The sequence below is a fragment of the Xyrauchen texanus genome, chromosome 35, assembly GCF_025860055.1.
Source record: "Xyrauchen texanus isolate HMW12.3.18 chromosome 35, RBS_HiC_50CHRs, whole genome shotgun sequence".
NCBI lineage: Eukaryota > Metazoa > Chordata > Actinopteri > Cypriniformes > Catostomidae > Xyrauchen > Xyrauchen texanus.
Genome location: NC_068310.1, coordinates 38,953,274 through 38,970,386, shown reverse-complemented (window position 1 = coordinate 38,970,386; position 17,113 = coordinate 38,953,274). Strand labels below are relative to the sequence as shown.

At 38.8% G+C, this 17,113-nt stretch overlaps 1 protein-coding gene across 1 annotated transcript in view; it reads right to left on the bottom strand.

Moving 5' to 3' along the window:
- Window positions 1-4,836: 4,836 nt before the first annotated feature.
- The window catches only part of LOC127628903 (zinc finger and BTB domain-containing protein 7C-like), a 28,652-nt gene continuing 16,375 nt past the window's right edge, over window positions 4,837-17,113 (bottom strand). The window contains exon 3 of the mRNA XM_052105869.1: window positions 4,837-6,328. Coding sequence (XP_051961829.1) covers window positions 5,740-6,328 — 589 coding nt within the window. The 3' untranslated portion in view covers window positions 4,837-5,739. The remainder of the gene's footprint in view (window positions 6,329-17,113) is intronic.

Sequence of the window (17,113 nt, the reverse complement as noted above, 5' to 3'; positions counted from 1 at the left end):
TTTTTCCCCCAGTGTTTCCATATGTTTACTATGCTTATGTTCCAGTGAATTGCATAGCTACAAACCTGCATAGAATAGGAGAGGTGATGCGTTTTTTTTTTTTATATATAAATAGGAAGAGTTAAGTATCCCTGCAAGTAATAGTCAATGTCAGCATTTTGGATAATATTTTTTTTTTTTTTTTCTTTCTCCCATTGTTGTAATGAAGCTAAAGCTTACTAGTGAACCGATTGTTTTTTTTCACAAATCTCATTCCTATAGTGTTTTGGTAGAAATAAATGATTTGTAAGATTTTGGGAGTGTTCTGTTTACTGGTTAATGTACAGTATCTGTCAATCTTAAATTTATTTTATTTTTTTTAAATGTACAATAGCCCATGTCTGTCTCCTTAGTCACCACAGGGAGTTACTGTCAAAATGCAGCTCTTAGTACAAAAATATGGAGACTTGCCTTTAGCTGCCTGGTCTTTCAGGGAAAAATTAAAGATGAATGTTCTTCAACTGTTGGAGGAAACTGAGGTGGATGACATGTTGGAATCCTTAAAGGTGAGACATTGGCCAGTCTATGATCTATGTAACTCAAACCATTTATTGACCTTACTTACAGTAGCGCCATTTTTCAGTTTTGGCGGGAGTAATGGCTTGTACTCTTTATCCCTTGTGCGACCTTCGGGACTTTTTTTTTTTTTTTTGTTTAAATTTGGCTTTTAATGCCAACGGCATACATTTTGCTAAGGTGTGTATTTTCTGTGGATTTTTGATATTTCAACCTCCGTTCCTATAATACACGGTGTACACAAAATGGTTACACTCAGGACAAATGTCCCAATTAAAACGGCAATATTTGATCCCGGTGCCATTAAAGCATAACATCATGAATTCTATGACGACATGCTTTCATTCCCGCTTCATTTATTTTTTTCTTCCAGGTGGCGCCATTTTCGTTGTTTAGCCTATGGAGCAAATGCATGTTTTTCGTACATGTCTGTAAAATAAAAAAGTGGCATAGGAAATAACTCCCTGAGAGTGGAAAATAATATTATGGCAGTTTTTTGACGCAGACATTTTTGTCTTCCAAGGACCTCTGAGTAACTTTTTTTTTTAAATGGACACAAGGTTTAAAATGTTGTGGATCGTTCCGCTCAGAAAATCTTACAAATCTAGTTTTAAGATATTTTGCAGTTGATGATGCTTTCCATATGAAACGAAAGCAGACTTTTTAAAGAGGTGCTATCTGTTCACGTCTAAAATAAAACAAATGGCGCTACTGTAAAGGTCTATTGAATTAAGGATGTACTAATTTGTTACTATTAGTAACTGTTTGTTTTTTTTTTTAAATTCCAAATGTATTTATTAATTGTAATACTTTATAACTAGCAACTCCGTTGTTGCTCAAGTACTTCCGGTATCAAGTGACCGGAACTGAAATGATTCGGACTTCTCGGAGCTGCAACGAATCGAAACATTTCCTGAGAGATATAACGAATAAAACGATCTATTTACAAACACTGCACACAGTGTTCACCAAAACATTATAGTTTATTGAAAATTTTATTTTTCAAAAACACAGACCTTCAACCAAGCGAATCACGTTCAGAGAATGATGTACAAATGCTTCGCGAATCGGTTCGACGGAATCATTATAAAGAACCGGTTGAATGATTCCTTCGCGGAACTGATTCGCATGTTTGTAGTTAAACAGGTGTTTGAGAACTGAACCGAAGTTTAAGATGGGCATAACTTTATTTTTCCAAAGACATGTGAGTTTTTCGAGCAGCGTTAGCATGCAAGTGGTTTAAATTCTTTGGTAAGTTACTCTAAAAATTAATTGATTAATTACAAACCACTAATTACATATTCTACAGTGTAATTAGATTACTGTACTAATTACTCTGTCTGAAAAGTAATACCATTACTTATTAATAAGTACTTTTAAAAACCCAATATCAGCCTCGACCAGATGAAAACTTCAAGGATAGACATGAAACAGTTCTTTTAATACTTTAAAATAAATCATATAAATTATTCATGAACTGGCCGAGGAATTTAAAGGTGCAGCGTTAAATTAGAAAACATATAAACATATTAAATTCACTTGTTTTATATAGAATTGTTCTATAGCCTATACTGTATGCAATGCGATTACATCAGAAGTAACTGTAATTAAATTACTGAAAAATAAGTGTAATCCCTTACTTTACTTTTTCAATGAAAAAAATTGGTATTGCATTACACCCAACACTGTTAAAGGCCCATTTTTGTAACGTGTGCATTCTTTTGTCCCTCCAGTAGAGGGCGCCAGATAGCAATACATGTGATTTCAAAGGCTAGAAACTGCTCCGATGTTAATAAGAATATTTACCCTAAAACTATATTGAATTGGGATTTTAAGATTATATTTTGTGCTCATTTTGAGTAACCCATTGGTGTCACTGCACCAATTGAAATTGAGCTTGCCATACACACTATTATAAAAATGTATGTCACTCAAATGTTACAAATGAACATTTATATCACTGTTTCTACTTAATTACTTGGCTCTAAAAGAAAATAATAACCGAGCTCATGCGTTAAATGTGATTCCCCAAAGAAGTGCATGCAATGAACATGATACAAGTTGACCACTTATGGAGCAGCTAATGGTTAATTTACAAGAAACGGCCATTTACAGTCAAACTTAATGCTTAAAATAGCTCAATTCCCTACGAATTTTTAATAACAACTAATTAAACTGCCCCAATAAGTTCCATTTGACCAAACAGACATGCTTAATTTACTCAAGCGCAAGGGATTATGGGTAATCCCTCAACCTCAATGGTGTACTTGATGGTTTGAGACTAGTAATCCTTCAATGTATGGATTTTTAAGAACTCACAATGATCAAAGTTCACTTTATAATTGCTCATTTGTTGCACAAATTAATGAATATTAAGTAAAGCAAAAGATTTTATAAATATGCACGCTTTTTATTTTGATATCTTATGGCGTTTGAGGAAATAATTCATGCTAGTTTTTATTTTGGATGTCAAACGGCTCTTAACTTTAAGATAATCTGAGATTATGCACCTGTCCTCGTTGCATTTCTCGCCACAGATGGGGGTTAAAACTTCACGAAATGACCCAGTTTTTGACACTTTACTAATTCCCTTGAAAAACGGAAAGGAAATGCAGTAAAACAGACACAAATTGTTCTTGAAAAAAGTCTTTTTTTAATAGTTTTCCAGTCCTTGAATGAATCCGTTTCTGTTTAACCAGGGATTAAATGTATATACAAAGAGCACACACATGTATAAAGACGTCCACTGAAATTGTTCTTGTGTAAAGAGTAAAGTGCATTTCATAGACATGTCATTTTGAATGTTTTTAAAACTTGACATATGAATATATTGTTAGCGATATTAAAACATCATCAAACAAATAGTGCAAGTTCCCACCAGCAGCCACAGAGGGGCTTTATTTATACACAGATCTTTAAGCACCTGTATTGTACATGGCCATTGAAAACATGGCGTTTTGCACGCCAAGTCAAAAAAAACGAAATATTGATCTTATATCCTCAGCCTGTTTCAGACATTTGCCATGTCTCTACACGGGCTCTTATTTGGTTTGTGGGTGTTTTCGAAGTCAAAATGCCAACGGTACATGTTTTAAAATCTGCAAATGTGTTTCTCTGAAATGCCATATTATCACTGAATTATACCGAAATCAGAGGGATATCCTAAAACTGCACTGACACACATTTGGGGGCGTCCCCTATCAGATCAATCAGAACACAAGAGTGTTAGTGTCTTTATAAAACATAGTGAAATATAGCCACGGCTTATTTAAATATGCATAAATACCATTAACATAATTTTAAACGATGCTGAATTACAATAGCCATTCAGACAAACCCCCCATACACAACAAGCACCTATAAAGCTGCGCACACACTGCCAGCGACTTAGTGGGCGTTCCCACTACTGGTTGCCTAGTAACGTTTATAAATGACATTCACAGATGTCATTCCATTGCTGTACGTTTATTCACAATATCTGATAATTTATATGGTTTTGTTTGCTGTCATACATGTGACACATATTCAAAACAAATCGTTTAATAGTTAATTTGACAGACTATTTGATTATTTAAACCTACTTGGAATCCCCGCGATCTCAGATGCACCTTTCCACGCAGTATTTTTCTTAAACATGTCCTTGTATGTGGGAAGAGACATATCATAGAGCACTGGAAAATTGCTAACAGCAAGAATTAGCCTTTCATCCGTCTTTCCGTTACTGCAGGAGCTGAGAGAGAAGGATCACGTGAGCTCTCCCGTCTTCTCTCCTATTGGCTGTCGCTTCCGTAAGTCGCTCTTTTTTTTATTTATTTTATTTTTATTTTTTATTGAAGTTTAACAAACCAAATAGTAAGAACATACAAAAACGGCATTAATACAGAATATAGCATATTAAACAAACAAAGAGCCAGGGGGCGCTGTAAGTCGCTCTTCATTTGAATAAAGTTGAACTTGTCTCAACTTTGTCACGTCGCAGGACACGCCCACATCTAGTCGCCAACGGTCGCGACAGCTCGTGTCGATGGAAGTCGCTGTGCTCTCATTGAAAATGAATGGGATGGATGATATGTATATAGTTCTTAATTATTTTATTTTGTTGTTAATTTATTTTATTTACTTGTAATATTTTGTAATAATATTGTTGTTGTTTTTTATATACTGTTTTTGTTGCAATTATTGTTATTATCATTCTCTATTTAATTATTGTGTGATTTTGATACCAAATAAAAATAAATAAATAAAAATGTGATGGAGTCAAGCTATGATGTCGTAGCGATGTCCCTGGCAGTGTGTACGCAGCTTTAGACACTTAAAGCAACAATTCATATGTGGAAAAAGACTTCCTGCTTTGCAAAGAGATAAAGTTGGATTTTAAAAAGCCTTTCAAGTTTGGGTCTCACAACACATCTTTGGTTGTTTTACAGATGTTCAGTATAGAAATAAAGTCAGCGATGTCATGACATCACTACGATTATGCATTATGGTGCTGGCGAAAGCATCCTGATCAAGAGTCGATTCGAGGCGCTGATCGCAGCGTAAAATAGTAAGAAAGTGTTCGTGTAAGATTAAGATAACCTCAATGATTTCTTTCGTTGTTGTTGTTTATTTGACATCTTATTATGCATAATTATTTACATTTGGCAGTTAAAAACAATCGGTCAAATCCTGAGATTACAGTTTTTCTAATTTGTTTTAATTCTAAAAATATTCCCACTTTTATCATATTTTGCATAGTGGATATAAAATGTGTTACGTTTGTAATTTCATTCGTTTTTAATTTCTGAAATGCCTTCATTTAAATCTGTTCAATTAAAAAAGAGAGAGAGAGAGAGAGAGAATGCATCAAAGCTTATAACGTATTTCAGCAGGACTTACGTTTTCCTCTTTATTACCTGATTCTTACATTTTTGCATGAATGTTTCACATACCGATTGCACTGAACAGGCTATGAGCAAATCTCACTTTCTGTTTCATTTACCCTTGTTAGCAAAGGCTGAAGCATCCAAAAACTTGGCCTGTGACATGTCCACCTCTGATCATTTAACAAGTATTTAAAATCCTTGTCGTCCCCTTTGAATCTGACATTTAAAAATGCCAAAGTCTATTATTTTCTGAACCTATTCTGAGAAAGTTTGTTCAGGTTAAGAGCTCAGGATTTAAACGGGAAACTTTAAAAAAAAGTCACTTTGCAGCCTCGGGAATGGGCGGGGCTCGTTCCAGTCTCACGGCCCAGGGGTCAGAGGTCACGGAATAGAAGGGTGGGTGAGGCAGAACGTCCTCCGTTGCCAAGGCGAAAGCGAACACCCCTCGTTTCCTCTCCACATCCTCTGAGACGTGCTTCCTGTCCGTCAGGCTCTCGCGGCTGTTGCCGCTTCCACCATCCACGTCCTCCAGCGGCCGCCCAGCTGCCTGTCTCTCAGCTAACTGAGATAGCAAGGGCGCACCGGCGGCGGGCAACCGCATGGTCCGATCTCCTTGGTGGGGGTTGGGGTCTGAAGGAAAGAGGAAGCTGGTGGAGCGCCAGGCGGAGGGTTTTCGGCCCCGTCGTGGGCGCGAGACGCGGCAGCTCTGCCGTTTGATGTGTCTGTGCAAGTGGTCGGAGCGCGTGAAGCTCTTGTAGCAATGCTCGCACTGATACGGCCGCACACCCGTGTGGATGCGCAAGTGGTTCTTCAGGTCGTAGTTGTGAACAAACTTTGAGTTGCAGTGCAGGCAGATGTACGGCCTCTCGCCGGTGTGCTTGCGCATGTGAATCTTTAGCTTGTCTTGCCTGATAAAGGAAGAGAAAAAAGAGACGACAGACGTTTAAAGATGGGGTCCACTAATCCCTTCAAAACCTTAAAACACGTCTTATTTGCACATCTTCGATCATTCGTGCATGCAGAACTTCAGACACTGATTTAGAGCGGTAAAATTTGACACAGATTTAGCGCGGGAAAGTTTGTCACTGATTTCGCGCGAGTAAAGTTTAACACTGATTTAGCGCGGGAAAGTTTGTCACTGATTTCGCGCGAGTAAAGTTTAACACTAATTTAGCACGGGAAAGTTCGACACTGATTTCGTGCGAGTAAAGTTGGACACTGATTTAGTCGCGGAAAGTTTGTCACTGATTTCACGCGAGTAAAGTTTAACACTGATTTAGCACGGGAAAGTTTGACACTGATTTAGCGCGGGAAAGTTTGACACTGATTTAGCGCGGGAAAGTTTGTCACTGATTTCGCGCGAGTAAAGTTTGACACTGATTTCGCACGGGAAAGTTTGTCACTGATTTCGCGCGGGAAAGTTTGTCACTGATTTCGCGCGGGAAAGTTTAACACTGATTTAGCGTGGTAAAGTTTGACACTGATTTAGCGTGGTAAAGTTTGACACTGATTTAGCGTGGTAAAGTTTGACACTGATTTAGCGTGGTAAAGTTTGTCACTGATTTCGCGCGAGTAAAGTTTAACACTAATTTAGCACGGGAAAGTTCGACACTGATTTCGCGCGAGTAAAGTTTGACACTGATTTAGCGCGGGAAAGTTTGACACTGATTTAGCGCGGAAAGTTTGTCACTGATTTCGCAAGGGAAAGTTTGTCACTGATTTCGCGCGAGTAAAGTTTAACCCTGATTTAGCGCTGGAAAGTTTGACACTGATTTAAGCGGGAAAGTTTGACACTGATTTAGCGTGGTAAAGTTTGACACTGATTTAAGCGGGAAAGTTTGTCACTGATTTCAGCACGCAGTAAAGTTTACACTGATTTAGCGGGAAAGTTTGACACTGATTTAAGCGAGTAAAGTTTGACATTGATTTAAGCGGGAAAGTTTGTCACCGATTTAGCGTGAGTAAAGTTTAACACTGATTTAGCGGGAAAGTTTGACACTGATTTAGCGCGGGAAAGTTTGTCACTGATTTCGCGCGAGTAAAGTTTAACACTGATTTAGCGCGGGAAAGTTTGACACTGATTTAGCTTGGTAAAGTTTGACACTGATTTAGCTTGGTAAAGTTTGACACTGATTTAAGCGTGGAAAGTTTGACACTGATTTAACGCGGGAAAGTTTGACACTGATTTAGCGCTGGAAAGTTTGACACTGATTTAGCGCGGGAAAGTTTGACACTGATTTAGAGCGGGAAAGTTTGACACTGATTTAGCGCGATAAAGTTTAACACTGATTTAGCGTGATAAAGTTTGACGCTGATTTAGCGCGGGAAAATTTGACGCTGATTTAGCGCGGGAAAGTTTGACACTGATTTAGCGCGGGAAAGTTTGACACAGATTTAGAGCGGGAAAGTTTGACACTGATTTAGAGCGGTAAAGTTTGACACTGATTTAGAGCGGGAAAGTTTGTCACTGATTTAGCGTGGGAAAGTTTGTCACTGATTTAGCGCGGGAAAGTTTGACACTGATTTAGCGCGGGAAAGTTTGACAGATTTAGAGCGGGAAAGTTTGACACTGATTTAGCGCGGGAAAGTTTGACACTGATTTAGCGCGGGAAAGTTTGAAACTGGTTTAGCGCGGGAAAGTTTGACACAGATTTAGAGCGGGAAAGTTTGACACTGATTTCGAGCGGGAAAGTTTGACTCTGATTTAGCGCGGGAAAGTTTGACACTGATTTAGCGTGGGAAAGTTTGACTCTGATTTAGCGCGGAAAGTTTGACTCTGATTTAGCGGGAAAGTTTGACACTGATTTAAGCGGGAAAGTTTGACACTGATTTAAGCGGGAAAGTTTGACACTGATTTAGCGCGGAAAGTTTGGCACTGATTTAGCGCGGAAAGTTTGGCACTGATTTAGCGGGAAAGTTTGACACTGATTTAAGCGGTAACGTTTGACACTGATTTAGCGGTAACGTTTGACACTGATTTAGCGCGGAAAGTTTGACACTGATTTAGCGGAAAGTTTGACACTGATTTAGCGGTAAAGTTTGACACTGATTTAGCGCGGTAACGTTTGACACTGATTTAGCGCGGTAACGTTTGACACTGATTTAGCCTTCAAAACCTTAAAACACGTCTTATTTGCACATCTTCGATCATTCGTGCATGCAGAATAACACATACTGGTGAACGCTTTTATACTTGAAAAGATGCAACTTGCTCAACAGCAACAAGGCAGCTAAACGGTAGCGACAACATGTTTTTGGGGATTTATTGTTACTTGTATGTGGTATCCAGATGAGTTATCCAGCATTCGTTTGATCTGTTTCTCACTCTTGATTTCACTCGGCGATATTTCATTCCTTTACAGAGCATCGGAGAACAGAAGTGAAATGTAGGTCTTATATTACTCCGCTTTGGCTTTTATTACAGTGTGGAAACCTCATGTGGGTTTCACAGCAGGTTTGTCCTCAAGATGCTGCTCTAGTTTCCATGTACAGTTTCACTGCTGTAATACTGAAGCTTCGCTGTGCAGCTTCAAAGAGAACGTTTATACTAGACAAAGAGTGAAATTGAGTAGTTTGATTAATAAAAATGGTTTACTGGATGCCATGACAACACTGATGCTTCTCACAAGCCTAAAGCCTTTCTCATAAATCTGTCACTAAAACTTTCTTGCTTTTTGAAAAGAAGAAATGTCTTTAAGTGAATTCTCAGTTCAAAAGGTCCATTTAAGTCTGTTTTTGTGTGTGTGTGTGTGTGTGTGTGTGTGTGTATTCATTAATATAATTAATATCATACTTTAAAGGAGTTACGTGCGCAGCAACAGACGTCACGCACTCGTTGTTTGACTGATTTAGCGCGGGAAAGTTTGACACTGATTTAGCGCGGGAAAGTTTGACACTGATTTAGCGTGGTAAAGTTTGACACTGATTTAGCGCGGGAAAGTTTGACACTGATTTAGCACGGGAAAGTTCGACACTGATTTCGCGCGAGTAAAGTTTGACACTGATTTAGCGCGGGAAAGTTTGACACTGATTTAGCGCGGGAAAGTTTGTCACTGATTTCGCGCGGGAAAGTTTGTCACTGATTTCGCGCGAGTAAAGTTTAACCCTGATTTAGCGCTGGAAAGTTTGACACTGATTTAGCGCGGGAAAGTTTGACACTGATTTAGCGTGGTAAAGTTTGACACTGATTTAGCGCGGGAAAGTTTGTCACTGATTTCGCACGAGTAAAGTTTACACTGATTTAGCGCGGGAAAGTTTGACACTGATTTAGCGCGAGTAAAGTTTGACATTGATTTAGCGCGGGAAAGTTTGTCACCGATTTCGCGCGAGTAAAGTTTAACACTGATTTAGCGCGGGAAAGTTTGACACTGATTTAGCGCGGGAAAGTTTGTCACTGATTTCGCGCGAGTAAAGTTTAACACTGATTTAGCGCGGGAAAGTTTGACACTGATTTAGCTTGGTAAAGTTTGACACTGATTTAGCTTGGTAAAGTTTGACACTGATTTAGCGCAGAAAGTTTGACACTGATTTAGCGCGGGAAAGTTTGACACTGATTTAGCGCTGGAAAGTTTGACACTGATTTAGCGCGGGAAAGTTTGACACTGATTTAGAGCGGGAAAGTTTGACACTGATTTAGCGCGATAAAGTTTAACACTGATTTAGCGTGATAAAGTTTGACGCTGATTTAGCGCGGGAAAATTTGACGCTGATTTAGCGCGGGAAAGTTTGACACTGATTTAGCGCGGGAAAGTTTGACACAGATTTAGAGCGGGAAAGTTTGACACTGATTTAGAGCGGTAAAGTTTGACACTGATTTAGAGCGGGAAAGTTTGTCACTGATTTAGCGTGGGAAAGTTTGTCACTGATTTAAGCGGGAAAGTTTGACACTGATTTAAGCGGAAAGTTTGACAGATTTAGAGCGGAAAGTTTGACACTGATTTAAGCGGAAAGTTTGACACTGATTTAAGCGGAAAGTTTGAAACTGGTTTAGCGGGAAAGTTTGACACAGATTTAGAGCGGAAAGTTTGACACTGATTTCGAGCGGGAAAGTTTGACTCTGATTTAGCGCGGAAAGTTTGACACTGATTTAGCGTGGGAAAGTTTGACTCTGATTTAGCGCGGAAAGTTTGACTCTGATTTAGCGCGGAAAGTTTGACACTGATTTAGCGCGGAAAGTTTGACACTGATTTAAGCGGGAAAGTTTGACACTGATTTAGCGGAAAGTTTGGCACTGATTTAGCGCGGAAAGTTTGGCACTGATTTAGCGCGGAAAGTTTGACACTGATTTAGCGCGTAACGTTTGACACTGATTTAGCGCGTAACGTTTGACACTGATTTAAGCGGGAAAGTTTGACACTGATTTAGCGGAAAGTTTGACACTGATTTAGCGGTAAAGTTTGACACTGATTTAGCGCGTAACGTTTGACACTGATTTAGCGCGTAACGTTTGACACTGATTTAGCCTTCAAAACCTTAAAACACGTCTTATTTGCACATCTTCGATCATTCGTGCATGCAGAATAACACATACTGGTGAACGCTTTTATACTTGAAAAGATGCAACTTGCTCAACAGCAACAAGGCAGCTAAACGGTAGCGACAACATGTTTTTGGGGATTTATTGTTACTTGTATGTGGTATCCAGATGAGTTATCCAGCATTCGTTTGATCTGTTTCTCACTCTTGATTTCACTCGGCGATATTTCATTCCTTTACAGAGCATCGGAGAACAGAAGTGAAATGTAGGTCTTATATTACTCCGCTTTGGCTTTTATTACAGTGTGGAAACCTCATGTGGGTTTCACAGCAGGTTTGTCCTCAAGATGCTGCTCTAGTTTCCATGTACAGTTTCACTGCTGTAATACTGAAGCTTCAGCTGTGCAGCTTCAAAGAGAACGTTTATACTAGACAAAGAGTGAAATTGAGTAGTTTGATTAATAAAAATGGTTTACTGGATGCCATGACAACACTGATGCTTCTCACAAGCCTAAAGCCTTTCTCATAAATCTGTCACTAAAACTTTCTTGCTTTTTGAAAAGAAGAAATGTCTTTAAGTGAATTCTCAGTTCAAAAGGTCCATTTAAGTCTGTTTTTGTGTGTGTGTGTGTGTGTGTGTGTGTGTGTATTCATTAATATAATTAATATCATACTTTAAAGGAGTTACGTGCGCAGCAACAGACGTCACGCACTCGTTGTTTGACTGATTTAGCGCGGGAAAGTTTGACACTGATTTAGCGCGGGAAAGTTTGACACAGATTTAGAGCGGGAAAGTTTGACACTGATTTAGCGCGGGAAAGTTTGACACTGATTTAGCACGGGAAAGTTTGTCACTGATTTAGCGTGGAAAGTTTGACACAGATTTAGAGCGGGAAAGTTTGAAACTGATTTAACGCGGAAAGTTTGACACTGATTTAGCGCGGAAAGTTTGTCACTGATTTAGCGCGGGAAAGTTTGAAACTGATTTAGCGCGGGAAAGTTTGACACAGATTTAGAGCGGGAAAGTTTGACACAGATTTAGAGCGGGAAAGTTTGACACTGATTTAGCGCGGGAAAGTTTGTCACTGATTTAGCGCGGGAAAGTTTGAAACTGATTTAGCGCGGGAAAGTTTGACACAGATTTAGAGCGGGAAAGTTTGACACTGATTTAGCGTGGGAAAATTTGACACTGATTTAGCGCGGGAAAGTTTGACACTGATTTAGCGCGGGAAAGTTTGAAACTGATTTAGCGCGGGAAAGTTTGACACTGATTTAGCGCGGGAAAGTTTGACACTGATTTAGCGCGGGAAAGTTTGACACTGATTTAGCGCGGGAAAGTTTGACACTGATTTAGCGCGGGAAAGTTTGTCACTGATTTAGCGCGGGAAAGTTTGAAACTGATTTAGCGCGGGAAAGTTTGACACAGATTTAGAGCGGGAAAGTTTGACACTGATTTAGCGTGGGAAAATTTGACACTGATTTAGCGTGGAAAGTTTGACACTGATTTAGCGCGGGAAAGTTTGACACTGATTTAGCGCAGAAAGTTTGACACTGATTTAGCGCGGTAAAGTTTGACACTGATTTAGCGCGGTAAAGTTTGACACTGATTTAGCGCAGAAAGTTTGACACTGATTTAGCGCAGAAAGTTTGACACTGATTTAGCGCGGTAAAGTTTGACACTGATTTAGCGCGGTAAAGTTTGACACTGATTTAGCGCAGAAAGTTCGACACTGATTTAGCGCAGGAAAGTTTGACACCGATTTAGCGCAGAAAGTTTGACACTGATTTAGAGCGGGAAAGTTTGACACTGATTTAGCGTGGAAAATTTGACACTGATTTAGCGTGGAAAGTTTGACACTGATTTAGCGCGGGAAAGTTTGACACTGATTTAGCGCGGGAAAGTTTGACACTGATTTAGCGCAGAAAGTTTGACACTGATTTAGCGCGGTAAAGTTTGACACTGATTTAGCGCGGTAAAGTTTGACACTGATTTAGCGCGGTAACGTTTGACACTGATTTAGCTCGGTAACGTTTGACACTGATTTAGCGCGGTAACGTTTGACACTGATTTAGCGCGGTAACGTTTGACACTGATTTAGCCTTCAAAACCTTAAAACACGTCTTATTTGCACATCTTCGATCATTCGTGCATGCAGAATAACACATACTGGTGAACGCTTTTATACTTGAAAAGATGCAACTTGCTCAACAGCAACAAGGCAGCTAAACGGTAGCGACAACATGTTTTTTGGGGATTTATTGTTACTTGTATGTGGTATCCAGATGAGTTATCCAGCATTCGTTTGATCTGTTTCTCACTCTTGATTTCACTCGGCGATATTTCATTCCTTTACAGAGCATCGGAGAACAGAAGTGAAATGTAGGTCTTATATTACTCCGCTTTGGCTTTTATTACAGTGTGGAAACCTCATGTGGGTTTCACAGCAGGTTTGTCCTCAAGATGCTGCTCTAGTTTCCATGTACAGTTTCACTGCTGTAATACTGAAGCTTCGCTGTGCAGCTTCAAAGAGAACGTTTATACTAGACAAAGAGTGAAATTGAGTAGTTTGATTAATAAAAATGGTTTACTGGATGCCATGACAACACTGATGCTCCTCACAAGCCTAAAGCCTTTCTCATAAATCTGTCACTAAAACTTTCTTGCTTTTTGAAAAGAAGAAATGTCTTTAAGTGAATTCTCAGTTCAAAAGGTCCATTTAAGTCTGTTTTTGTGTGTGTGTGTGTCTGTGTGTGTGTGTATTCATTAATATAATTAATATCATACTTTACAGGAGTTACGTGCGCAGCAACAGACGTCACGCACTCGTTGTTTGACTGATTTAGCGCGGGAAAGTTTGACACTGATTTAGCGCGGGAAAGTTTGACACTAATTTAGCACGATAAAGTTTAACACTGATTTAGCGCGATAAAGTTTAACACTGATTTAGCGCGATAAAGTTTGACACTGATTTAGCGCGGTAAAGTTTGACACTGATTTAGCGCGGTAAAGTTTGACACTGATTTAGCGCGATAAAGTTTGACACTGATTTAGCGCGGTAAAGTTTGACACTGATTTAGCGCGGTAAAGTTTGACACTGATTTAGCGCGATAAAGTTTGACACTGATTTAGCGCGGTAAAGTTTGACACTGATTTAGCGCGGTAAAGTTTGACACTGATTTAGCGCTGATAAAGTTTGACACTGATTTAGCGGTAAAGTTTGACACTGATTTAGCGCGGTAAAGTTTGACACTGATTTAGCGTGGTAAAGTTTGACACTGATTTAGCGCGGTAAAGTTTAACACTGATTTAGCGTGGTAAAGTTTGATACTGATTTAGCGCGGTAAAGTTTAACACTGATTTAGCGTGGTAAAGTTTGACACTGATTTAGCGCGGTAAAGTTTGACACTGATTTAGCGCGATAAAGTTTGACACTGATTTAGCGCGGTAAAGTTTGACACTGATTTAGCGTGGTAAAGTTTGACACTGATTTAGCGCGGTAAAGTTTGACACTGATTTAGCGTGGTAAAGTTTGATACTGATTTAGAGCGGTAAAGTTTGACACTGATTTAGCGTGGTAAAGTTTTACACTGATTTAGCGTGGTAAAGTTTGATACTGATTTAGCGTGGTAAAGTTTGACACTGATTTAGCGTGGTAAAGTTTGATACTGATTTAGAGCGGTAATGTTTGACACTGATTTAGCGTGGGAAAGTTTGACACTTATTTAGCGTGGTAAAGTTTGACACTGATTTAGCGCGATAAAGTTTGACACTGATTTAGCGCGATAAAGTTTGACACTGATTTAGCGCGATAAAGTTTGACACTGATTTAGCGTGATAAAGTTTGACACTGATTTAGCGCGATAAAGTTTGACACTGATTTAGCGTGATAAAGTTTGACACTGATTTAGCCCGGGAAAGTTTGACACTGATTTAGCGCGGGAAAGTTTGACACTGATTTAGCGCGGGAAAATTTGACACTGATTTAGCGCGGGAAAGTTTGACACTGATTTAGCGCGGGAAAGTTTGACACTGATTTAGCGCGATAAAGTTTAACACTGATTTAGCGCGATAAAGTTTAACACTGATTTAGCGCGATAAAGTTTGACACTGATTTAGCGTGATAAAGTTTGACACTGATTTAGCGCGGTAAAGTTTGACACTGATTTAGAGCGGGAAAGTTTGACACTGATTTAGCGCGGGAAAGTTTGACACTGATTTAGCGCGGGAAAGTTTGACACTGATTTAGCGCGGGAAAGTTTGACACTGATTTAGCGCGGTAAAGTTTGATACTGATTTAGCGCGGAAAAGTTTGACACTGATTTAGTGCAGGAAAGTTTGACGTTGGACATTCAGTTTCGCAGATGTAAGGGACTGTCTGAAAACTCCACTCGCTACACTAAAACATGGGAGATGTCCACTCATTCATTCAATACGGAAGCCCTGATCCGCAAGGTGGAATTTTTTTTATTTTTATGAAATTTGAAATTTAAATGAAATAAAATAAATGAAATTTAACAAACTTAGTTTAATGGTTGGATTGTCGCTCCCCGGTGTGGGCGTGGCCTAAATACGCTCTGTCTCTATGCTTGTGTAGCGTCACGGGTGCATTGCATCATGAACAGATTTTTAGTTCACTGTTTCAAGTTAAATATAGTTTAATACTCAATCTTTAAACACATCTTGAGATCCCTTAGTTCGCATTTGCGCTCCTTCAAGTTTTTTGAATGCAAGAATGTAATGCATGTTTGTGTTGTTCTGCTGAAGTGTTTTCTTCACTGTATAAACTGTGTGTTGCTCATACAGCTGAAATTTCACTTACTGAAATTGAAATTCACCATGAAAGTCTGCACATGACTTAAGTGAGAAAGCAATAAAAGCATTACATGTTTACTGATAGTGGAACCTGGTGGCCAAGGTTGGTATCGCATTCCTTTTTTTGAAGAGAAAAAAAGAACAAAATTTAAGAGATAAAAAAAAACAAATTTTAAGAGAGAAAGTTTTTTTTTTTCTCTCTCTTTCTTCACCTTGCGGTTCAGGGCTTCCATAATTCAATACACGTGCAAGTTATACATGAAAAAAAAAAACATTTGTAGACATTGGACATTTTCACATTCAGAATGTTCTTATAACTTCCCAGAGGACAGACAGACACACTACGGGTGATATTATTACATTATGTACATTATAGATACATTATGATCAATTATATAAGTACAGTAATCAATTATTTTAGAAAAATATCCAATTAAAATTCACCAAAATTATATTTTCTCATTCTAAAGGTTGTAGTAACTTCCCAGAGGATAGAAATACTTATTACAGAATAGATTATTACAGTATCATCAATTTTATATGTACAGTAATTAATTTATTTATAGAAAAAAATCTTAAATAATCTTAAATACTTAAATAATTGATCATATTGTACAAATATCACCTGTAGTGTGTCTGTCTGTCCTCTGGGAAGTTATAAGAACATTCTGAATGTGAAAATGTATTTTACAGTTGTTGTTTTTTATTCATGTATAACTTGCACGTGAATTGAATGAATGAGTGGACATCTCTTATGTTTTAGTGTAGTGAGTGGAGTTTTCAGACGGTCCCTTAAATCTGCGAAACTGAATGTCGAACGTCAAACTAACTTTCCCGCGCCAACTCAGTGTCAAACTTTACCGCGCTAAATCAGTGACAATATTTCCCGCGCTAACTCAGTGTCAAACTTTACCGCGCTAGTTCAGTGACAATATTTCCCGCGCTAAATCAGTGACAATATTTCCCGCGCTAACTCAGTGTCAAACTTTACCGCGCTAAATCAGTGAGGCCAACGAGATCCAGCTAGATAGTGAATATGGCGCGAAAAGAGCAGGAGAGACGGAAGAGAAAGCAGACAGAAGCGCCATGGTCACAGAATATTGAACATTTGTTCAAAAAGATGCCAAAAAGGGTACGGTTCTTATACTTGGTAAGCAATTTGATAACATTGTAGTAAATATTTTCAGTGCATCAAAAAGTGCTCATTAAGATACCATCAGACAAGCTAATCCAGCACAAATTAATGCATAAAAAGTCACTAAAATGAAGTATTTGAACCTCATAATTAAATACAAAATGAGGGAAAACTGCAAAATGTCCACTTTTTTAAAAAAAGGCTAGGCTGGCTCACGGGCCTGTCACTCTTTGGGGTTTCAAAGCAACTTTTTAAGAACCTCCTCTCTCA